Source organism: Armigeres subalbatus, chromosome 3 (genome assembly GCF_024139115.2).
Source record: "Armigeres subalbatus isolate Guangzhou_Male chromosome 3, GZ_Asu_2, whole genome shotgun sequence".
Taxonomy (NCBI): Eukaryota; Metazoa; Arthropoda; class Insecta; order Diptera; family Culicidae; genus Armigeres; species Armigeres subalbatus.
Window position 1 is genome coordinate 350,337,893 of NC_085141.1, and position 25,105 is coordinate 350,362,997.

The 25,105-nt window shown below is 38.5% G+C and overlaps 1 protein-coding gene across 2 annotated transcripts in view; it reads left to right on the top strand.

Annotated features, from left to right (window-relative positions):
- Positions 1 to 25,105, top strand: part of LOC134226034 (transcription factor SOX-3-like) — a 55,707-nt gene that overhangs the window by 17,712 nt on the left and 12,890 nt on the right. The window contains exons 1-2 of one of the 2 annotated variants that reach the window (XM_062706548.1): positions 13,046 to 14,252; positions 14,318 to 14,666. The exons of the other annotated variant lie outside the window; for it this stretch is intronic. Of the exons in view, the coding sequence (XP_062562532.1) occupies positions 13,117 to 14,252; positions 14,318 to 14,627 (1,446 nt within the window). The 5' untranslated portion in view covers positions 13,046 to 13,116 and the 3' untranslated portion in view covers positions 14,628 to 14,666. Of the gene's footprint in view, positions 1 to 13,045; positions 14,253 to 14,317; positions 14,667 to 25,105 lie in introns of those variants that run through there. 2 annotated transcript variants of the gene reach the window in all.

The window sequence follows — 25,105 nt, forward strand, 5'->3', positions numbered from 1 at the left end:
ATATGACAACAGCAACGGAAAGTGCTAATTATTTTATCCTGGGGTCATTTCCCGACGGAAATTACGGTCATGTAATGAATGTCCCAACTTTCCATTTATATACGCTGGATGATGCTCACTTTCGGTGTGGCACCATGAGAAACAAAGCAGAATAAACATTGTTGATCAAATTAAAATCCATTCACAGTGAAAGGATCGTCATAATGCATGGAAAAAGTTAAACAAACAACGAAACACAATTGTAACAATTGGTTCATTGTACTTCGGGATAAATTGCGTCCCCCATTCATGTGCCGCTCGAATAAAGGATTAAACGAGTAGGAGAACTATAACAGAACCGGACAACCGACTCTGCTGCAATCACTGCCCCATCCGCTTCCGAAAAGCAATTAAACCGGTACAAATTTTCGAACTTGGCCCGAAAACTGTCCAAACTCACCCGACCGCTTGGTCGTCGTTGCGAAACGCCGATAAAATTGTTCGATTGTTTGTTGTGTATCGCCATTTAATGCGGCTATTGTTTTCGGTTTATGCTGCCCATGAGGGCGGTGGCGTTGGGTCGTATGCGTTCCTCATGCTTGGTGGCGTGGAAAGAGGGTGCAACACAAAATATCTAGGAGGGCGATTTCTGCAAAAGGCTTTATTGCTCTACGAAACATTCAATAGTTTATTATTATTACTACGACGAACAAAACTTTGAGCATTATTTGTTATCGAACATTTTTAGTAAGAAAATATTCTTAATATAACCAAATTTGTTATATTAAGAAAATAATATTTAATATTTATATTTCACTCAACTCGGTTCCCTTCGGAATTTCTCGTAAAATTTCAAAAATGTTCCAGTGAGTAAAATTTTTAAAACATTCCATGAAATTATCCATGAAAATTCAAAGGAACAATAAATTTAAAACAATATAAAAAAATGTGGAAATGCTTAGTTTATTTAATAGAAGTGTAGAAAAATTTAATAGAATTCATTTAATTGTTGTAGAAACTTTTACTAATGGAATTTTAGAAAAAGAATTTCCTGAGGAACGTTTCAATAAAATTCAAAAACATTTCCGGCGAACATAATGATCTTCGAGAAAATTGGAAAAATATATGTACCAGAGTAATTCAGAATAAATTGTTGAAATAGAAGAGCTCTCAAAGGGGCAATTTTCTATAACTTTTTTCCCCTAAACTCAGCGGAATCCATATAAGAAAAGTTGTACGACCTCTATATACGAATGCCACTGTTTCTCTAAAGCCAGTTCGTTCTGTAATACCAGCACACATGCTAGAGTAGCTTTTCGTCTCCGAGATATCGCAGGAAGAATAGTGTTTGATGTTATGATGTATGGCTGACTTGTCTTCTTCTTCTTCTTTTTTTCCTCTTTGAGCTGTAAGATTACAGCTCGATAAAAGAACCAGTCAAGATTGACTAAATGCCTTGCTGTTGTAGATAGGTTCTAAAAGTCTATCACTATAGTTCTGCTGGTTTGCCTTAATCTGAAAAAGTGACGTATGCGCCATTTTACAACATACATGTTTCCATTTTTCTCCTAAAAAGTACGATGAGTACTACTCGTTAACACTATTTTTGGAAAATGGAAACGTCACTTTGCCAGATTACGGTAGTGGTAGGGCTCACTTTTTAAGATTCATTTAAATTGACGGTTGGAGGAACTCCACAACTTCTCGAATCCAGACCTTACTATTTGTCCCATTAATCACAAAAACGAGGTCACCAACAATCAATGGCTTTCGCCCTTTGCACCAACTCGTTCCCCGGTCGACCCCCGGCACATACTCCTTGTACCATTTCTTCCACATTCTATCCGCTAATCCAGCACGCATCCGCCATCTTGAAGGATCCATCCATCTTCAGATTTTCCACGATTATTTCCCAGACGCCGTCCATATGGGTGCTCCCGAAAAGTTTGAAATTCCACTTCGTGGAGGAACCCACCACGACTTCGGCAAATTTGTCGTCGATCCTCCTTGCTGATCTCCTTGGAAGTTCTTCCCGATAACTGAGAAGAATTCTTGAGGCGTTCCGTGCTTCCACAGGCATGCAGGACGGCGTTTATAGACTCTGAACTACCCCCAGGTTTACCGCTCGAACTCGAACGAATAAGCACGAGGAAAGCAAAAGATCATTCCGCCTGGGTGCGTCCTACAGTATCGTGGCTGCGGGCCATAATAGACCATCCGGAGAGCGTCGGCCAACGTATACAAAAACTCGGCTTCGCATTCCCACAGTGTTAAGGTGGTTAGTTTCCTGCGAGTGATCTAGCGGAGGAAGATTGCCACGCCAGCAGGATTGGTCACTGGCTCACGTGCTTCCAAGCGCCAAGATTGTGCAAGCTTCTGTCCACCCAAGATCGAGATTAGCTATCAGCCTTCCTATCTCCTAGCGACAACTGCGATACCCGTAGCGACCACCGTAGTTCGTTTAAGTGCATCCTACCCGGTCGTATTCGAATGTCTTGGGGGTGACTATATGCGCTTCCGATCGGTCGCTGCCGTCCTGTGCAATCACCCGACGAACATCACCTTCATTCGCCGCCACGGATTCCACCGTGGTTTAGGATCGGCTACATCGGCATCGACCACCACAATCCTTCTCGCCGGCGTTTAACTATTCGTCGCTTGCTGGCGACCACAACAATATCGGCGTCGTCTTTTGACTACGATCACCCAAGCCGGCGTCCATCTATTCGTCGCTTGCTGGCCGCCACAACAATATCGGCGTCGTCGTTTGACTACGAACACCTAAGTCGTCGTCAAACCATTCGTCGCTTGCTGGCGGCCACCGAACTACCAGCGCCGACGCTCGTCAACGATCTTCATCGCCTGCATGCATCTCGCCAAGGCCCATCATCAGTCTAGGAGGGTACGGTGAAGTCGATACGAGGCAGTAAGAGCCATACATTGTTAAGGATACACACTAGTAAAACGTATATAGCCAGAAAAAAAAAACACCATAGAGAGAGAGAGACAACTTATAAAAGAGACATACAGAATCACCGTCTTCGACCAGAGGTCGCACAGACTGAACACATTACACCTAGCATTAGATAACGGACAGGACATTCACACAACACCCAGTGGGCCAGTGAAGAACGTTTCTCTTTACGAAAAGTTTTCTTCTTACCCCCAAACTCCGCAGCACACGCGTGTAGAGGGTTGACGTCGCTAACCGCACGGCCACGAAGCCCTACCATGATGAAATCAAACAGTGACGTCACAGATAGGTTAGAGATCCGATCGAAAGCGATCGTTAACTAGAATTGTAGATCGAAACGGAACGATAGAAAAATGAAATGCCTTGAGAATATTAATAAAATTTGTTCTTAATTCGCGATCGCGTTAGCATGAAAAATATGCACTATTTTTGAATAAATCTTTTACCATGAACTTCTGACACGTCGTTAACAATTTTATTGAATTAGAATTTCACAATCAAGTTATACGGAAATTTGGGAACCAGTGAGTTGACTGAATTGGGAAATAAGTCTGCAACTGTAGTCTTGCTTTGGGGTGTAACAATTAAGTTAGCTGGACGTCTGGCGCAGAAGCTGGGAATTTCAGAGGCCCCACCAAGACCCCTCTTACAACTTCAACCATCACCATAACTGGCCCAAGGTATTCTACGCCGACCGCATTAAATGGCCGCAGGTGCGAGGTTTCACGCTGCACTAGTAGCGAAGTCATCGGCGGGACTTGCGGTAGACACTGATGTACCTTGTACCTTCCGGATGAATCTTTTGTCACAACTCGTTGCACACCATCTCCCTGTTCGCATGGCCAAACGCTTCGTAGTAGCTTTGAAAGTGCCTTTCCTTGGCAGAATAATAAGAAACCTACTATAGTACGGCATGTCTTCAGTTTGCTTCAACGGCTCATCTATGCAACTCGTCCAAGAAACCTTCTCTCTGTGCTTGCTGCCATAGCAACTCCTTCGGTTGCTGGAACCGTTGCCTTGATCCGATATCCTAAAAAAGTAATCACCGTCCATATAGTCTCTCGACTAGCTTTTCGCCAGCAATTTTCGATGAACCGCATAACTCCCACGTTGATCGCTGGACCACTGTGATTTCCATCGCGGAAAAGAAAACATGCCTTCATTTCTTAGACCGTGTTCGCCGACGGAACATTCAGTACCGGAAACGTATTATCCGCTTCATACAAAAGAATCAGGTCCCCTAAACTACTGGTTATCGGATGCCAGGGGAGGCCGACTACGTCATGACGTCCGCATGTTTATATTTGTACTAAAACGATCTTATCTAGCTGAAAAGACGAACTCGGCGGACCAGTGGCTACCGATTCTGCCTTATAAGCAGGAGGACGTGTGTTAAATTCCTCGCCCGTTTCCCACTTTGTATTTCTAACTTAGTACTTTTTATGATTCACGGTTTACCTACTGTAATAACCTTCTATACTAACAATTCCAAAACCTCCCCTGGCACCAATGAGAGGTCGTAGAGTCTGCATCTTTCTTAAGTAGGTGTCCAACTAATCATCCTTCCCCTTCCTCAGCATTCGCAAGGACGTGACCAGGCTCGATCTCCATCTAAACGATAATGATTAGTACCAAATCAATATCTGTGGTAACGGATGCAAGCTACTCTCATTCAATAGTCTAGGCTTGTATCACCAACTGTGTGGTAGTGAAACAGTACTTGCCGTTTACTACATAAATCATATATTCAATTGCTTTGAAACCATCGAAGTAGGCGTAATGTGAACCACAACTTAGAGTCACAGCATCAGCAATCAAAGCAATCGGGGAATGTGTCGTCCGGCACATTCAGTGAACAAACAGTGCGATAAGACGTTCCAGTGGCTCCCGCTTGTCAACAGTCAGGATGAACTCCACACCAACGAATTTGTGCGGATCGCTCAATTCTAAAGCTAAATGCTAATGCTAATGATGCGATCTTATCCAGCTGACCACTGTTTGGGAATACGTTCCCAAGAACTGCCGACGAATAGTAGTTGTCAACTGTTTTACGCCGAGTACCGCCACCATAAGTTCCATACTACCAACCGATTGTAGCTTTGACGCCGCCACTTTCTATCTGACCATCGCCAGAGTACATTTTACGCGATCGCCCACTGGCACTCGAAATATCTTTCCGTGGATCGTTGACAATCTAAGCATTTCTTTGTGGAAACTAAAAATTTCTTTCTTTTTTATGTCTTTATTAGGGAGACTTTCAGCCCGAGGCTGGCTCGTCTCCAACTAAAAATATCGTTTTAGGTCATTCGAAACGGAATTCCGCGGAATTTCGCGAAATTTGAGTGAAGGAGAAAATCTAATATTCTGATTTTGTTCCGTATCGTTAAGTTTCAAAAACACTGCTAAATAAAGCCATTCAAACTCTATTCAAAATTTTATACATATTAATTCCTTCACTAAATCTCACCACGTAATACAATTCTGTATCTTCAACAGAAATGTATTTAGCTTTCCACTTAAAAATTCTCCAATGTTTTGTTGAAACTTAATACTTAATATGTAATGTATTATGGGGCGATTGTTCGATCTGTGCTCTAGTTGTGAAAATTCTGCGATAGGCGAAATATTCCTTACTGGTCTTTTGAGTATTGGCCGTTTGCCGTTGTCTTCTGATAGTATTCAATGAACAACCATTGCTTTGTTTAAAAACAGTGAAATGGAGATGGTGATGTTTCAGAAGTTTTCCTGATTTAGTAGATTTTCAGATCTTTGCAGATCTTCAGATTTGGGGAATTTTCTGCTATCTATTCCAGATTCTGCACCCAAAACAAAAAGTTGTGACATTTATTGCATTAAGCGTTTTGTATCAAATCTCGCATGCAAACCGCTCAGAGAATGTTATATTTTTTACACCAGCTTATTGCATTATTAGGTTTATTTGGTTTCAATCAATACATCTAAACGACTCTCGTTGGCTCCTCCAGTAACAAATATGTACAGCAGTATAACTTCGACTCACACATTCTTCCCTACTCCGTTCAACTTGATGGCAAACAAGGACGCAGATACGCATAGTGCCAATTCAACTAACATCACCTATCTATCTATCTCTATTACCCTTCTACTTGTGACTATATGATATTAAAAGACAGAAACACCGTCTTCGACCAGAGGTCGTACAGACTGAACACTAAAAGCATGAGACAACGGACAGCAAACATAAACACCCAGTGGACCAGTGGAGAATTTTTTGATCACGAAAAGCTTCCTCTTTACCGGGGCGGGAATTGAACCCGCACTCCATTGCACATGCGTCTAGACGATTGACATCGCTAACCGCATGGCCACGAAGCCCATAATATACTCAAGTACTTGGAACAGTACACGTCAAAAATACCCACAGAACGATCGGCTGGTCATCAAAGTTTTCATAAGACGAGTTTATACAATCCCATTGAATTCCACCATTAAGTGGTGGAATTCAATGGGATTGTATAAACTCGTCTTATGACAGGTGAAAACATTCCACTAAAAAGCTCAAAATAATTTTCTTATCAAAGTTTTGTTTTGCATTGTGCGGGTGAGTGAATTAATCAGAAAGTTAAAATTTGTATCAGGTCCGGTCGTGTTTTCATCAGTAAGCAGAACGATCGGCCGCACAGATAGAAAAATCCACTGAAATTTGCGCTAAAAGTCATGCACATAAATGGAACGCCGTTATTAGCGTAATTCCACGGGATATTGCCTAAATGTATACAATATTATATGTGAATCGTCAATATTGAACACAAGTTGTAAGCAATCTTTTTATCAAGAGGACCATTTCAGCGTAGAATGGCGTAAATAGTAGCAACAAGAGTCGGACCAACAATCCTTCCCTTCCTATATGACCGTAAGGACGTGACGGGCGCCGTTATTGACTTTAGATATATGAGCTTCCGAAACGTGTACAGCAACTAGTAGCAACTACGAATTGTACGGTTATAATCATAATGCTCATGCTGATTTATGCGAATTTCTCGATATGAGCTTTAATTCTTTTGTAAACTTGATCCTCACTACGACAAACCGATAAAAACTTTAGTTTTAGGGAGCTAAAATTCCAGTATTCGGAATATGAGTCATGCTCAGGATTTTAGTCAAAACGGTATTTTGCCTAGAACGTTCTATTGCTAAAACACAGAAAATAGTTTACTGGAAATCAGTAAATAACCGTATTTTTTACGGAAGTCTGATCTTAATTTTACTGAGCTGCGATAATAAAAAAATCTGAAGGGTTGTGTACAAGACACGACCGCTCGACGTAAACTACGTAAAACCTCTTAGTGCAATGAGAATCGTAATATCATATGAACATTAGATTGAATACATGACACAATAGCGAATTTCAACTAAAAATTATTTCAAACTGTTTTCAGAACAAACATTTTCTCAATCACCACCGACGACCATACATATGTTAGTTGGACCGCTACCGGCGCAGCCATCGTCTCAAGTCAATTCAAAAAGCTGCTCCTACGCGCGCGTTTGCGGTTTTGCTTGAAATCATCGTGCGGTTGTCATCAGCATCGGCTGCGTTCAATAGAATTTGTTTAAATTTATCTAGTAGAACAGGTTTGTCGACAGCGAGTTAAAATAAGGAGAAAATTGCATTTACACAATTCTGCTGTCACCGACGACAGTCACTTAATGATTTTCCGCTTATTTGCTACATACGTCATCTTTGTGAATAATTTTCTGCAACAACTACCCGTCGACGGGTAGACAAGACACGTCGACGACAAGACACGACTATGCACAAGAAAAATGAAGCGGTGGGCCAAAAGGTGCGTGCGTTACAGCAATCTGATGTCCGTGTTGGGGATGCATGAATGGAGTTGGTTAGTTCTGAATCTTTCACCAGACGTGAAAGAACTAAAACTTTCAATAGTTTTTCGTTGATAATCAATAGTTTTAAAACAATTAACGAATTGGTGGAAAGTTTCCGAAACTATTGATAATAAAATCTCGAAAATTTATCGAAAGATATAGTCGCTATTAACTTTTGAAATCTTACATGATTTCGTGACGGTCCCCAATTTGGAAATTTTCATTTGGCACCCTATATCCGAGGCTTCCCCTTAGACGTAGTTTTCGTCAAAATGCTGGCAAATTAATTATTTTGTGTAAAATGGTGATTCTGAAAATCATAATCTTGAGAGAAAATTTCACTTGGCAACAACTGACGCCATCCATACGAATACATATTTGCAGCACCTACGATGCGCCCCCGTAATTGTACTGCTGGAATAACAAAACCGAATAAGAATTTCACTGCCACTGAAGCCATCTCCCTCCTACGCGCGCTCGTGATTCTACTACGGACGGCAGGCAACTTTATGGCGTCGCTAAGCGGTTAATTTTCACTTTGAATAAAATTCGCCTCGCCTCAATCTTCCTTTGTGTAGAATTGTGGCCCTGAGAAGAACCGATTAATTCCAAATATGTCGATGACGACCACATGATCCACGACACGAGCTGGAATTCGCTCGGCAACTCTGCCGATGATGGAACCGCTCTCCACGACATTTCAAATGAAATGCCTCGCGCGCGCGGAAGAGCAGTTTTCTTATAATCAATAAAGATGGCTCATTAGTCCCGCCTCTTTGTTGTCCGGTATGAATGCAAATATTGTTTAACCGTCAAACACTCACCAAAGGGGCGTGGCTACAGGTTCAACTTTATTGATTACAAGAAAGCAGCTCTTTCGCGCGCGCGAGCCATTTCGTTTGAGATGTCGCGAAGAGCAGACCGTGGTACCACCTTTGGCATCGGCGGAGCACCTACCGGAAATTTTATTCCCGGCGATGGTGTGGGTCGCGTGGTCGTCATTAACATTAGCAGCGCTCAGTTTAAATTTTCTTGTATGAAGTAGGGGGAATGACGGCTGTGGCAGGTTTTTTTCTTTTGGCAGGGGGTTTTTGTTGGCCAAATTTTATGAAATTTGGCCACAATATTTTTTGATATGCAAAGAATGTTTCGGCCAAATTTGAGCACAATTAGTTACAATTGGCTACCATCAATGAAAGTAGCTTTTATGTCACAACTTGAGGCGAGATGAATTTTGATCAAAGTAAAACTTAATTGCTTGTGATGGCAGATTGTTTTCCGTCGGTAGTAGAATCACGAGAGCACGATTCAGAGAAAGACTTATAACTTTGGTAGATAGTCATCCATGCGAAAACATTTTTGCAGCTTCTCCGTTTGACGCGCGCTCGTGATTCTACATACATACAGAAAACATACGATGATTCAACTCATCCATGAGTTTTTGGTGCTGAAATGCCACGCGCGCGCGGGAGAGCAGTTTTCTTAAAATCAATAAAGATGGCTCATTAGTCCCGCCTATTTGTTGTCCGGTATGACTGCAAATATTGTGTAACCGTCACACACTCACCAAAGGGGCGTGGCTACAGGTTCAACTTTATTGATTACAAGAAAGCAGCTCTTCCGCGCGCGCGAGCCATTTCGTTCGAGATGTCACGGAGAGCAGCTAGAGATGTCGTAAAATTCTGATTAATCGATTAGTAACTAATCGATTACTCTCGATCCTCGTCGATTACTGAATCGATTAATTGTTGGATAGTAATCGATACAAAATTAATCGATTATCACAACGATGAATCGATTAATCGAGGAAATCAATCCAATTGCGACATCCTTATGATGTCGTAAAATCCTGATTAATCGATTAGTAACTAATCGATTACTCTCGATTCCTCTCGATTATTGAATCGATTAATCGTTTGGTAATAATCGATTCAAAATTAATCGATTATCACAACGATGAATCGATTAATCGAAGTAATCGATTAATTTGCGACATCTCTAGAGCGGAGAGCAGACCATGGTACTACCTTCGGCATCGGCGGAGCTCCTACCGGAAATTTTATTCCCGGCGATGGTGTGGGTCGCGCGGTCGTCGTCATCAACATTAGCAGCGTTCAGATTAAATTTTCTTTTCCGAAAAAGGGGAAAAGACGGCTTTGGCAGGTTTTGTTCTATTATTGTCAGGGGGACCATGACGCCTCACTCTAGTGTACACCCTCAAGACCCTCAACTTCAATAGGCTAAAGTTCCCTATATTCACCTTATTATTCAGACCTGTTACAGATTTCTTTTCATTCCATTTCCAATGGATTGAATCTCCACATTCATCATGTAATGCAGAACGTTTTCCGGGGCGCCAGGCAATGTGGGGCAAGTAGGCTGAACCTGGACTGTCCCGCACAATCCGGGACGTTTGGGCACTGTATCTGCATGTAGCCAGATAGCGTAATGATGTTGCTAGCGTAAGCGTATTCCACGGCTATTTTTGTTAAGGTTCGACTCTCACCACAGCACACCATAGAATTTTTCTAATAGTTCTCATAAAAAGTTAGTGAGAATTGAAGAGATGAAACGAAAAAGGTTTTCATCTAGCAGTCACGATTTACGTTTATCTTCCAAGGCGAACTCCATAGAAAAAAAAGTGTTGGTTGAAAAAGGCCCTTATCATAACCAAAAATTATCGTTTAATATCTCCAACACACCTTAGTAAAAATTTAGAAAAGTCAGGTTTTCTACTCCATTCTGGTGGAAATATTAAGCGATGAATATTTTTAAGTTGTTTATGGTGTGGGACATATTTTTGAAAATAATGAACAGGTCCGAGACTGATTTGTTACCTTTTGTAAAATTAAGCTAGATTCTCCCTATGGCATTTGGGTAACAATATTTTACTTTAAAAATGTTAAACAAAATCAATTTTCTACCAGGATTTTTTTTATTCGTTTTTTGTAGGGAAAGGAAGTGTTGATGTAGTGCTTACTTAATGAGAGGCCTTCCACTCAGCGACACTCTCGTAAGTACCACGGAGATGGATATTGAAGGAAGGATTTGCCTGTAGCTGACAATGTGACCATGGTAGCTCTTACACCGTAACACCCCACGCACCACCCTGTCACCTCGTAAATACTCTATTACACCTTTTCTGGACTCGGTGAAGCACGAAAATATGATCTATTTCAGATTCCATATTATAACCTAACAGCACAATTTAAACCGCTTAGGATGTAGCAACTCAAATGTGACTAAATTCGGTTACTATCGACACTATCGTAGTAATCGCCTTCGTAGTGTTTCTTGACCATCACATGTGCTGCAGCTAGAAACTCCGCCGCGTTCTTGTTATTGGTGAACTGCACTGAGCTTGTCGAACTCGTTGTACCGAACGTGGGGCTACCCAAACAACCAGAAGATCGGAAAGAAGGGGATGTTTTAGCTTTTTACTGATCCTCAGTTGGTGGTACATTTCTTGGATGCTACCACCGAACCCGAATCGCTGCTCCCGGAATCATTTGATCACTGCTGACAGCAAAGTCAGCATGTCGGGCTGTCACCAGCTGCGAGTTCAACATAATTCCATTCACGGATGCACGATCTTCCCAAATTAGATGTAGCTTCCTTGTATGTGAGTTCCTTTTATGTCAGTTTCGATATTCGGACCTCGGAAAAATGTCGACCGTCAACTAAAACATGATCTATCTGAGATTTGCATCCCCCAGGACACTAAAATCATCAAAATTTCATTTTTTTCAAAAATTCCCCTTGTCACTTTGGACATCCAATTATTGCACTACGGCATCAAATATCGAAGTTTCATGCATCTAAAGGACATTTGGGACCAAAAACAAAATTTCGATTTTTTTCGAAATTTGATGTATCCCTATACAGGGAGATTTGCATCAGAGCATTAGTGATTAATCATAGATTTAATCATGATTAATGAATAATGCGTTATTTAATCATTATTCAACAATCATAATCATACAAAAAACATGATTTAATCATTAATCACTAATCGTTAATCATATAATTTAACATTTAATCATTATTCACTAATCATATTCATAGCTGTTTTGAGTTTATTCATTATTCATCAGTTTTAATCATTGCATAGATCGCTTTAATTCATTAATCTTCAATAATAATCATATAATTTTAATACCTTTTAAAAACCCAATTTGAGAGAAAGGTTGCTTGCTTATTTACCACTATGCAAATCATTCAATTTAATTATTCATAATCATTAATCATTAATCATATTGATAGTTAATCATTAATCATACACATTTTGTGTCAACATTTAATCACGATCCGTAATCGTTAATCATAGTCCAAACGTTTTATTCAATAATCATAATCGTTAATCATTGTCAAAAATTAATTTAATCGTTAATCATAATCATTAATCATTGTCAAACATAAATAAATCATTAATCATCATCTTTAATCATAGAGTTGATTGATTTAATCATAACAGATTTATTCATTCATTTGCAGCTTTATTCATTAACGCTCTGCTGAGAACGCATATTACCATAAAAATGTCTCCAAATATGCTTTAAATTATTTTCCCGTGCAAAACAGATGGTACAGATAGCCATCATTCAGGCTGCGGCAAGGTTGACTAGCCTTAGGCTTTTCCCATTGGTATTTGCTTAGAGGCTCTCCTTTTCAATGACTGAGCGAAAGATTTTTTCTATTCCGACCAGGTTTTGAAACTAGAGAAATATGAGAAAAATCTCTCATTTATCATCTCTGTAAACGCTTTTAATATGTAGATATTGCGAGAGACTTTTTTCTCAAACTGATATGAGAATAAATGGATGGAACACGGAAAACATCAATGATTTTACAATCCAATTTGTTCTAAAAATATGCGCAAAAAAATAAGCGAGAAGAAAAAGTTTTGTCACAACTTGTCATTGTGGGCTGCCGATTCTATTTTTATCAAACTTATATCAGCTTGTGAAAAGCTTGTTATCATGGTATGTTAGTATTGTGGCAGATTTATGTATCTCTTTTATCATTATTAATTGAGAGTGAATTCGGCAAACCCTGGTCACGACTATAAGCATCACGTTGTGTAAAAATCAATTAAATATTATTGCACAAAAAGGAACGTTCCACAATACATCAACACTTAATATTATTACGGTTATTTACAATTGCTACCACCAGCAGACCGCCTGCCTCAACAATCTTTAACGTTCCTTTTAGAAGCAAGATCATGCTCACTGTGCAGTTCAGTCGCGGTTACATCTCGGTCCACATTGCAGCTCAGTTATCAGTCAGCCAGGATGTTTACTGCAGCTCGCCTCCATCGTTCCATCGATCGCGCCCGATCGCAGTCAGACGACTTCTTTTCGCATTCGTCAGTTCACGGTTTGCAGTATCTCGCGTCCGAGTCCGGTCGGCGTTCGCCCATCGAGCGAACGCTTTGGGCTACGATATTTCTAGTGTCCATTTCCACCTGTGCCATCCTGGGACGGGAGATCTACCGCAAGTGGCAGCAGACTCCGGTGATTATCGGCATCAATGAGCGAATGACGTCCATCTGGGAGATCCCGCTTCCTGGCATGACCATCTGTCCGGATTTCCCACTGACCAACTTCACCGTGAGATGCGAGAAAGATTGTGAAATTACGAAAACTTTCGTCGGAGAGTCCGTTTGTCGTACTATTAACTCGCTTTCCATGGAGGAAATGTTCCAGTCGGACGTGCTAGAAAACGCAGAAAACTATCCTTATCTACGCGGAATCAATAAAACGTCCAGTTGGGATCTCGATACTGGATACGATAACAGCATGAACATTGAGGATAGTTATCACTCGTACCCTAAGCGGTTTATCTTCGGAATGGGAGGTCAATTTTTGGACATAGAGATTCAGTATCGCAAGGCTGACTCCAACAACACTGAAGGTCGCGAACAATTCTTCTCAATCATACTACATCTCCCAAACGAGTACCCACAAAAGGTCAACGGATTTCACACAATACCAGCTGGTTATCGCTTCGTGCTGCACCTGACTCCGCAAATGATGATAACGTCAGAGGAATTACGAAGCTATTCGCCGCATAAAAGGCAATGCTACTACCAGGACGAAAAAAGACTAAAATATTTTAAACACTACACGGAAGCCAATTGCAAACTGGAGTGGTACGATAACCTTAGTGAACAATGCAACTGCACAATGTTCCCAGTTCCCGATAAAACTGATAGCACATTATGTAGTCTATCCGATAGCAATGCAAACTGTTTGATAGATTCGTGGCATTCAGTAAGAAATATGACTTTGTTAAACCAAATACAGCAAGTGCAAAACTACACAATGGTGAAACTGTCGGAGGAAGTATGCATACCATCGTGCACTTCAATTTCTTATGATGCAGATATCTCTTCGCTCACTTCCAGCCCCACTTCTCCCGCTGAGCCGTAAGTTTATCAATCAATCCTTTGCTCTAAGAAAGTCCTCGAACCCACAAATACCCCTCTTGCAGTACCATCACCACAACCGTCCGTGCCCAATTTCGTTCACCGCAGTTCGTGGCTTGGAAACGTCGCGAGTTGTTCAGTACCGTCGATCTCGTGGCCAGCATCGGTGGTTTGGCGGGACTTTTCGTTGGGGCAAGTCTGCTCAGCATTGTGGAGGTGATTTACTTCTTCACCATTCGGCCCATTATCGCCGGCAAACGGCTGACGTACCAAATTCCATCCGAAGACGACGAAGATGACGATTTTGATTACCACCGCCGCAGCACAACGCACTACGCCACCACCAGCACAGCTGATTGCGCGAAGGGGAATTGAACTGCCGTGCCGTGCCGTGGGAATAACCGGTTCGATCAAGTGAGTGTTTGATAAGCGCGTGAATGCACTTAATAAGTGGAAAACAATATACAAAAGCGATTTAAACTGGATGTTCTGGTCGAAACTTGTGAAGATCCGTTGTAAAAACGTCATAGGGCATGTGCTGTATGGACAATGATAGGGTCGACTCGAAGCTCTTTCAGAAGAGTAAAGCGAGTCTTATCATCATGTCATCAGCATTGTTCCGTAGGGTTTAACAAGTGCAACACTATTAGGTCGATTGATAATAACTATCGTAGGCTATTGCTCGATGTCTAGAAATCTAGAACATCTGAAATATCTATAGTCAATCATTTGCGTCAACGACGATAATGCCTAATGCCACCTGGGGTTTGTCCACATCCAGATGAATGCGAATGACGTGAACAATTGATTGTGACAGATAATGAAATTCATGCTTGCGACCAAACTTTTGCACATCATTACGTTCGTTGGTCAATTTTTCTTTTCAGAAACTTTTTATTATCTGTACCACCTGCGGCTTACAGCCGAGCCTAATGGTTATTACGATATTTCTATTGTAATTATTATAAATAGGTTGGTTGCATCAGAAAGTGTTGAACATTTTTCGTTAAATCAGTGTTCATTTTGGGTCATGTTATGTATAATGACAGCTCATGCAGATGAATCTATGACAAAAGGTCGAAAGACCAAAAGTCGAAAAGACGAAAGGTCGAAAGGGACTGAGGTTGAAAGGACAAAAGGTCAGAAGAAACAAAAGGTTGAAAGGGACAAAAGGTCGAAAGGGACAAAAGATCGAAAGGAACAAAAGGTTGAAAAGAACCAAAGGTCGAAAGGAACAAAAGGTCGATCAAGAACAAGTTGATAACAACCTGAGTATATTCCGAAGGAATTTGTGAAATGCATTTAACTTCCAGCTGAAGTAATACACTCATCTCATCTATCAAAGCTGAAGAATGAGCAATTATCAAAGAAGGAGTACATTATTATTCTGTTGGAAATAAAAAAAGATTTTTGATTAAAGAAATGAATAAACCTGTATTGTGCGAGATTGATTCTCTTCGTTCCAGTTTCTTGTCTATTTCGACATTTTGTTCTTTTCGACCTTTTGTCTCTTTCGACTTTTTGTCCTTTCGACCTTTTTTCGCATTCAACATTTTGTCCTTTCGACCTTTTGTCCCGTTCGACGTTTTGTCTTTTCGACCTTTTGTCCTTCTCGACCATTTGTCCCTTTAACCTCTTGTTCTTTCGACCTTTTGTCTTTCGATCTTATGTCCCTAATCCCATGCAGACCCAATCTGGATTACCTTTCGTGTTAGGTAATACTTTTCTCCTAAACAATGTTTTTGGTAGAAATAATACAAACTTTTTATACTTTTTATATAAAACATCTTTTTCTCTTAAATTTTATCAATGGTCTCTCGTATTGCCTTTTTTTAACAAAAGGGGGAAAATTGAAAATATATTCGAACAAAATACAGCCAGGTTTTCAACACGTATTTTGTACAAATAATCAACCTTCCAAGAGTGTAGGATCACGAAGTTTCGCCACTGTTGTGAACGACATGCGTACTGTTCTCGAAGGTGTAACAATGCTGGAATTTACCAAAGTTTTTTGTAAGAAACTTTCAGCCCAGGGCTGACTTGAAATTTATTTAATACAGTTTTCAAATTAACAAATATAACTTTGAATTTCAATCGAATTTATTTTTGCTTCTCGTTAGTACTGGTGAGTAATAGCAGGATCATCTGGTTCAGTTTCACTTTCATCCACGTGTTTCGATCTTGGATTCTGGCTGCACTTTTCTGCTAGGTTCGTTTTGGACTATTATGTTTCCCTTCCGATGACAGCCGTCGCTTGTTTTTACCAAAGTTTAAATAGGTGTATTTTTACGAAGATTTTTATTAACCGCAGACCGCAGTATCGATGAGAATTTGCAAACAAGCATATGCTTGGACGACTTTTCCAGATGAAAGAATGGTTGGTAATGCAGATTTTCGTACGCTAGAAAGCGACAAAAACATAAAAATTAAGAATGGGCTAAAACTTATACAACAAACAAACCCGATGCGCAAAAAGAAGAAATCGGAATACGGAATCGACGGTTTTCGACTGGATTTGTTGCTAATTTAATTTGTTGTTGCTTCACTCATATGGAAATGCTGATTCTTTAAATTATTGCCAAACTTTCGATCTGTAAGTTAGGATCATCGTGGCTCTGATGAAAATCCAAACTTCAGTATCGAAACGTTAGCAATGACTTATAAGTATCAGCATTTTCATATGACTGAAAGCCAAAAATCTTGATTATTGTACGCAATCATTATTTTTCATGCTTCTTACTTACTTTTGGCTGTTCCTGATATAAATTCTTCTTTGTTCTCTATCTTGAATCTTCCTTTATACACCTCTCTTCTTTTTTCTTCCAGTTTCTTCTTTGTTTTTCTTTCTTCCTTCATCCTATTCCACCTTTTTTTGTTCCACATTCTTATCCCTTATTCTTCTCCTTTCTTCTTTCTTCATTCGTCCTTCTTTCTTCTACTCTCTGTCTTCTCCCTTATTCCTTCTTTCTTCTTCCTTTATCAGTTTTTTCTTCGTATTTCCTTTTTCCTTCATCTTTTTTACTTACTCCTTCTTTCTTCACCCTTTTTCCTCTTTATTTTGTCTCTGCTTCCTTCTCCTCTCTTCATTCTTTTTTTATTTTCTCTTATTTCTTTTTCCTTCCTTCTTCTTTCTCATTTCTTCTTTCTCCATTCTTTCTTTTTCCCTATTCCCTTCTTCTTTTTTTCTTTTTTTTCCTTCTGTTTTTTATCTCTTTCTTTCTCCCTCCAATAATTTATCCATCCATATTCCTTTTCCTTTACACTTTGTTTTTTTTGTTATTTTCTTCTCTCTTTTTTTCCTTAACCATTTTCTTATTTTCCTTCGTCTTCCTTATTTCTTTTTCCTTCTTCCTTATTTTTTCTATATGTTTGAATCATCTTTCTTTTTTTCTCTTCTTGTTTGATCTTTCATCTTCTTTACTCGTTCTCCTTTTTAACTCTTCCTTCTGCTTTATTTTTTCTTATCATTGCTCTTTCTTTTTCTTTGATTATTCTTTTTTGCCTTTCTCATATACTAAGTATGCGTAAAGGTTATAAGATCCCATCACAAAATCGAACTTCTGATAGAAGGCTCTGGAACCTATACCTACACCAATCGACTTAGCTCGATGAATTGAGGTGATGTATGTATGTATGTATGTGTGTGCGTACAAAAAGTGTAAGTCAGATTTTTTTGTACTAAGCCTTATTAGATTTACTTGCAACACGTAGTATTCGACGCAGAATCCTGCCTAATTTTTCGCTTTTGAAAATTGACCCAATTGGTCATGGCATTCCGTTATTGAAAAAAAATATACATTTTTCAATTTTTCTTAGACAAAAATTAAAAAACGATTTTTTTTTTCAAAAACTGCTACAATGCATTCAAATGAACGCACTCTCTTTGCTCTCTCTTCTTTGACCTTTCTTCTTCTTTGCTCTTTATAGGTTCTACTTTTTATCTCCCTCTATCATGCCTTGCATATTCTGCTTCATACATTTACTTTTTTTATTTATTTACTCTCCTCTATCTCCACTTTCCACATTTCTCTGTTCATTTAATTTTTTTCACTTTTTCCTTTTCATTTTTCTCTTTTCACTTGTTACTTTCCACTTTTCGCAACTTTTCCTTTTTCGCTTCTAAATTCTTCTATTATTTAGTTTACATCTAAACAGATAACACTGAATCAACAATTTGACGCCACAATACACGGTTCGAGGCCGCATCTCTCCACTCTCGGATACGCCCCACGTTCGCCAAGTCGTTTTTCACCTGGTCTGCCCATCTCGCTCGCTGCGCTCCACACCGTCTCGTGCCTGCTGGATCGGAAGCGAACACCATCTTTGCAGGGTTGCTGTCCGGCATTCACACCTTTGCAAATGTTCGGCTGACAATGTCCATGTCATCCGCGAAGCAAATAAATTGACTGGATCTGTTGAAAATCGTACCTCGGCTGTTACAAACGGCTCTCCGCATGACACCTTCTAGCGCAATGTTGAACAATTCTAAATTCTTACATTTCTCTTTTCAAAGCGGGCTTGGTAGTCATATGGCTACTGCTTCTGCCTCATACGCCGGAGGTCGTGGGTTCAATCCCAGGTCCGTTCCATTCTCCTACTTTGTATCTTTCTCTATATTGCTCATGTTCTAGCAATCGCTAGAACTGGAAATGGAGTTCTATACCGTTTCCATCTCAATTCCTATACCTCCACTTTGAATATTCTAACAGTAATCTGCTAGAATTGGAAATGCACTATAAAGCGCGTTTCCAACCATCCAATTAGAAATTCCATCAGTTGCTTTCTCCTATCTCTATCACATTGGCAGCTCGTTAACCAAAACGGACCTCTGCCTCTCGAACCTAACCCAAAAATTCCAACAAATTCCGCATGAACTCGTGGCAAGTGTAGAGGTATATTCGGCTTGCAGTGGGCGAGTGATTGCATCATCATTTCCTCCCCCTTCCCTACATTGACTTGCATTCTGACGTGGCAGGTGCCAGTATGACCTAACAAATGAGATCACCAGTACTTGTACATTGAAGATGTGAGCTAGTCCCAAGCAAACATCTGTTGGTTCCCTGTGCAAGAACAGCTGATCTGGTCATAATGAAGTAGCAACTACGAGCAGTCAATCAAGCTCTAAATTCTTACATTTCTCTTTTCAGTTTTTAGTTTTTTCACTTTTCCTTTTTAACTTTTGAATTATTATTATTCAGTTTTAAATTATTTCACTTTTATTTTTACACTCTTCACTCTTAACTTTTCTCTTTACACGTTTTATTATTCGCTTTCCACTTTCACCTTGCATTTCACTTTTCACTTTTTACATTTTATTTTTCTCTATTCATTTTTAATTTTTCACTGCTCACTTTTCATTTCTTACTTTTGGCTTTTCACTTCTCCCTTTTCTGTTTTCGCTTCTAAGTTTTCACTTTCTTTCTCTTTGCTGTTTTCATTTTTTTTTACCTTTTACTAGTCGCTTTTCACTTGTCACTTGTCAATTTTCACTTTCCAGTTTTCGCCTTTAATTTTTTCACTTCTAAATTTTCACATTTCTTTTTTCAGTTTATTGTTTTTTTCACTCTTTATTTTTCGCTTCGCACTTAACACTTATTTTTAATTTCATAATTTTCACTTTTTCCTTGTCACTTCTCACTTTTTGCTTTCCACTTTTCATCTTTCGCTTTTAACTATTCACTTTATTTTTTTAATTTTTGCTTTTCGCTGTTCATTTTTCACTTTCTACTTTTCACTTCGCACTTTTTTTCCCGTTCAAATTTATTCATCTTTCACTTTTTACTTTTCACTTTTAAATTTAACGTTTGCCTTCTCTTTTCAGTTTTCCACTTTTTCTGTTTCATTTCTGAATTTTCACTTTTCACTTTTCAGTTTTTAGTTTTTTGACTCTTCACTTTTCACTCTTCATCATTCACTTTACATTTTACTCTTTTTGCTCTGCATTTTTACTATTCCATTATTCCACTTTCCCTTCACTTTTCCTTTTTCACTTTCAAATTTCCTCTTAATGGTTTCCAATTTGTTCACTTTATTTACTTCTTACTTTTTATTTTTTACTTTTTCTTTTCACTTTATATTTTTTACGATTTACTTTTCACTTTTTATTATTCAACCTTCCATTTTTCAATATCCACTTTTTACTTTTCGCTTCCACCTTTTCAATTTTCGCTCTTCACTTTTTACGTAATTTTAATTGTATCTATTTTTTCTCTTTTCTATTCTTAATTTTCACCTTTGAGTTTTCATTTTTCACTTTAATATCCCTCAATTTTAACTTTCCACTTTTGTATTTTTTACTTTAAACTTTTTACTTTTCACTTTTCACTTTCTACTTTAAAATTTGAATTTTTCACTTTTCTCTTTGTAATTTTTACTTATTTCTTTGCTATTACTTATTTTTTCCTTACTCTTCGTCTTTCTGTTTTCGTTTTTAATCTTTTTCTTTCTCAACTTTTATATTCTTTCTCCATATTTCTTTTTCATGAATCTTTCTTTTAGCTTTTGCTTTTTTGTTACCCCTTCTTCCTTGATCTTTCTTCTTCTTCGCTGCTTTGTTTCTTATCAAAACTTGTAGCAGGCCCCACGTTACAATTATTTTAAACAAACATAAAGATAGGTACGCAATCAACATGAGACAAATAACAAATCAAAAAATAATGCACGTTCTCTCTCGGTTCCCTGAGATAGAGACGGCTAGGCGATGCCTACTACAGGATATGACGAGGTTTCATATGAGATTTCGGTCCATCGGTCAAATCCCGCCAATATATTTCCATTGCGTATTGCGCATTTTGTCTACAGCAAATAGTTTGCTGTATTAATAGTTGACCTTTTGTGTAGGATTTTTATCCTATTTGGGCACCCCGAATCAATTAGTGCCATTTGGATATAACGATTCGATTCGATTCCATCCATAATTTTCATGGATCGAATCTGAGATCCATGAAAAATTCTTAAAACTGTAACAAACTTCAAGCATCGTATGCTCCATTTCATACTTCTCAGATCATACTCCTACCATCCAATGTTTAAAACTCTCAGGAATATCGATTGAAAAAATAATTTCTCACTTCTAGCTTATTACTTCTTCACTTCCCTCTTCTTGCTTTTTAGATCAGTCACATTTCACTTCTCACTTTTTAATTTTTAATATAATATACAGTGAACTCTCCCTTACTCGACATTAAAGGGACCTTCGAGTTAGAGAGGTATCAGTATAGAGAATACATTTATATTTTTTGTCCAATATTTCAAACACTTTTCATAACATGTAGAAATATGGATTAGGATCATAAGCCCGAATGCTATTTGGACGAAATGGTCATTTGGCCGAATAGTTAACATTCATTTTCTTATTAAGTGAAGGGAGAAGTGAGATGTTCGAAGTGAATAGAGAAAAGTGAGAAATAAGATGTTTGAAGTCAGTACAGAGAAGTGAGTACTAAAAATGGGCGTGAGTACTAGTGAGTACTAATGAGATGTGTGCAGTAACAAATGAGAAGTAAGTAGTGGGAAGTGAGAAATAAAAAGTAACAATTTAATGCTGAGAAATGAGATGTGAATGTTGTGAAGTGAGAAGTAGGAAGTGAGTAGTGAGGAAATCAGAAGCAAGAGATGAGAAGTGAGAGATGATAATTGGGAATGGGAAGCGAGATGTTGATAAGTGAGATGTGAATGATGAGATATAAGCCAGAAGAAGGAAGACAGAAATAGGAACAAGAAAAGAGAAAACAGAAAAAAATAAGGGAAGAGAAAGGAAGACTGAAAAAGGAAAGAGAAAGAATAAGGATGAAAAAAATGAAAAAGGAATAAAGAAGAAGGAATAAGGAAGAAGCAAGACGTAGGAAGTAGGAAGGAAGTAGGAAGTAGAAAGTAGGAAGTAGAAAGTAAGAAGAAGAAAGAAGGGAAGAAAAATAATAAAAGAAGAAGGAAAGGATGAAGAGAGTAAGAAGAAGGACAAAAGAAGAAAACAAAGTGAGAGAGAGGTTTGCAGTAATTAGGATTTATTTAATAATGTTTAATTCTCAAATCTCTCAATTAACACACCTCATTTCTCACTCCTCGATTCTCACTTCTTACTTCTCATTTCTCACTTCTCCTTATTTACTTAGCACTTCTCACTTCTTACTTATTATTACTCACTTTCCACTTCGTATCCAACTTCTCACTTCTCAATTTTCATTTCTCATTTTAAATTTCTCACTTCAAACTTCTCATTTCTCACTTTTAATTTTTCACTTCGCGCTTTTAACTTTATACTTCCCACTTCGCACTTTTACTTCAAATTTTCACTTCTAACTTCTCATTTCATACTCTCACTTCTCACTTTTCTCTTCTCGATTTTCACTATTTTTCACTTCACATTTCTCATTCCTAACTTATCATTCGCACTTCCCAGTTTTCAATTCATTTCCTACTTTTCTCATGTGATAAATGTATCATTCCTCACTTCTCGCTCTACACTTTTCACTACAACTTTACTTTACCCTTCGCAATCATATCTATTCGACCTAACGAACGTCATTCGGCCAAATGTCCCGTTCGGTCAAACGGCTTTGGGCCAAATGGCCCGACATCGTATATATCATGCATGTGAATTGATACTAACAACATTGAGTTAGCGAGGTTAAAATGCATTGAGAAATTTCTTTGACTTAGGGAATATCGAGTAAGGGAGGTATTAATTTACGGAGGGAACGCAGTATGCTGGATTAAAGGGACTTTGAATTTCATCGAATGAGGAAAAATATTGAGTTACAGAATACCGCGTTGGGCAGAGCTCACTGTATGTTGTTTTAATATCAATATGTTTACAATGTTCTGAAAACTCAAATGTGAATATTTACATTTTATGGAAGATTATGATTTGTAAAATGTATTGGAGGTAACCACTTTCCTTCGATGGGACTCAGAGCACCAACATCCATTTTTTTACTATGAATTTTGAGAGGCAAGTTCGTTCAGGAAAATATGATGCAAAGCGCCCATACCTCTCAATAATGCAACATGATACAATCGTGTGTCTTTTGTCCTACTGAGGGTCGTGGGTTCTAGTCCCATCGAAGGAAAGTAGTTACCTCGAATAAATTTTTCAAATCATAATCATCCACATAATGTTTCCAGAGCATTGTAAATTAGTGTCCAAGTCTAATACCCGAAAAAAGGCAATTAACTTTGATTGAAATTAATATGTTCGAAGACATTATCAACGTTTACGAAATAGTTATTTCATTGTATCTTTCCTCAATTTTTATATGTGCCATTTATAACAAGTATGAGTCGGTTAAGCGCAATTTTGAGCAGGCTAGACTTACTTTCGGACTTCATGTATACGGCGACTGAGTAAAATTATTTTGCCAGCTCTTTCTTCCCAAGAAAGTTTTGCTCAAGATTTTTTTTATGTACAGGTTATCCGACTTCGTCAGTAGATGGGAATAACCAGCGCGGGGGGGAAACATACATTTTCAGTGCAAAACGTAAACAAACGAGCATAAATTGCATACAAAAATCCAAGATGGCTGAGTTGGGGATATTGACAAGTCGGATAACCTGTATACATAAAAAAATCTTGGTTTTGCTCATTTCCTTATTGAAATTAATGTTTCGTCAAAAAATTTGTTAAAAAATTGCAGAATCGAATTCCGAGAATAAAAAAAAATCATGGGAGCTTACGAAGAGTTCCTTTTTATGAATTTAAAATAAAATGTAAAACATGAGTTTTTTGTGTTTTCATTTCATTGTCATCATTATAAGAAAATTTCGAAAATCTTAGCCTAAAGTGTTTTTCATTGAATCCCTTCCTGCCCAAATTCTGCATATCTTTACGAAGGAACATTTCATACAAATGCGGTTGATGAATTTTAAGATAACCATGCGGACTTTTATAGTAGAGCTAATAAAGACAAGTGAAACTGTAGTCTGTAACTACTCAGTAACTACACCCAAAGTGCTGTTTCATCAAACAGTCAATATTATTGTGATCGTGACAGTCGTCCCTTAGTTCATCCGCACCGATAAGCAAACTTTCCGATTGGAAGTTTTGTTTTTATTCCATTCTACTAACGCAAACAAAAGGTGCGTCTCCGATTCCGCCAGATCTCCTGAAAAAATGAAAACGTCGCTACATAATCATCAATTGTTGTTCAAACACCATAAAGCTTTATCGCCAGAACAAACACCGTGCCTGTTCGCAGAAGTTCCTAACGGCGTTGATATCGAACAGACATTATGTTTCTCTGTCTGCATTTGAAGATCGTTCACTGAAAAAAGGCAGATAGTGATTGAATGGTTTGATAAAGGACTAAACCAATCAATGTGTTCCATTTGTTTCGGAAGAATCAAGCGATACATGTTTGCAGTTTTGTCTGCGTTCATATGGGAAAAGTCAATAGACATATGTACAGAATAAACAACATCAACACTGTCGTGCCGAAGGAATTAGATTTATCAGAGTTCTATGTTTCCTAGCCTCCATTTTATTCCTAATCAATATTTGAACATCAAACATTACTTTTTGATACTGATATTCAAAAAAGGGCAAATGCCCTGAAAGGGAAACTCATTCAAATTTTCATCGTATGTGTCTGTCAATGACAATATGCCATGAATTGGTCCCGTTCTTGAGTCAATAGCCACCTACATTTTTCAATTAGACTGTTTCTAGCATTAATTGCCTCCAACGTGTTTTCACCCGAAAACAAATGTGTGTCGTTATTTTTTTAAGGTTTCTTTCGGGACCATAAATTTAACGAAACAGATGTCCTTTGTCATGCATCCTTTTCCGATGCCTGTTGTTTTGTTTTCCTTTCTTCGTTCTCATTTTTTCTTTGCGTCCCATACAATGCTGCAACAAA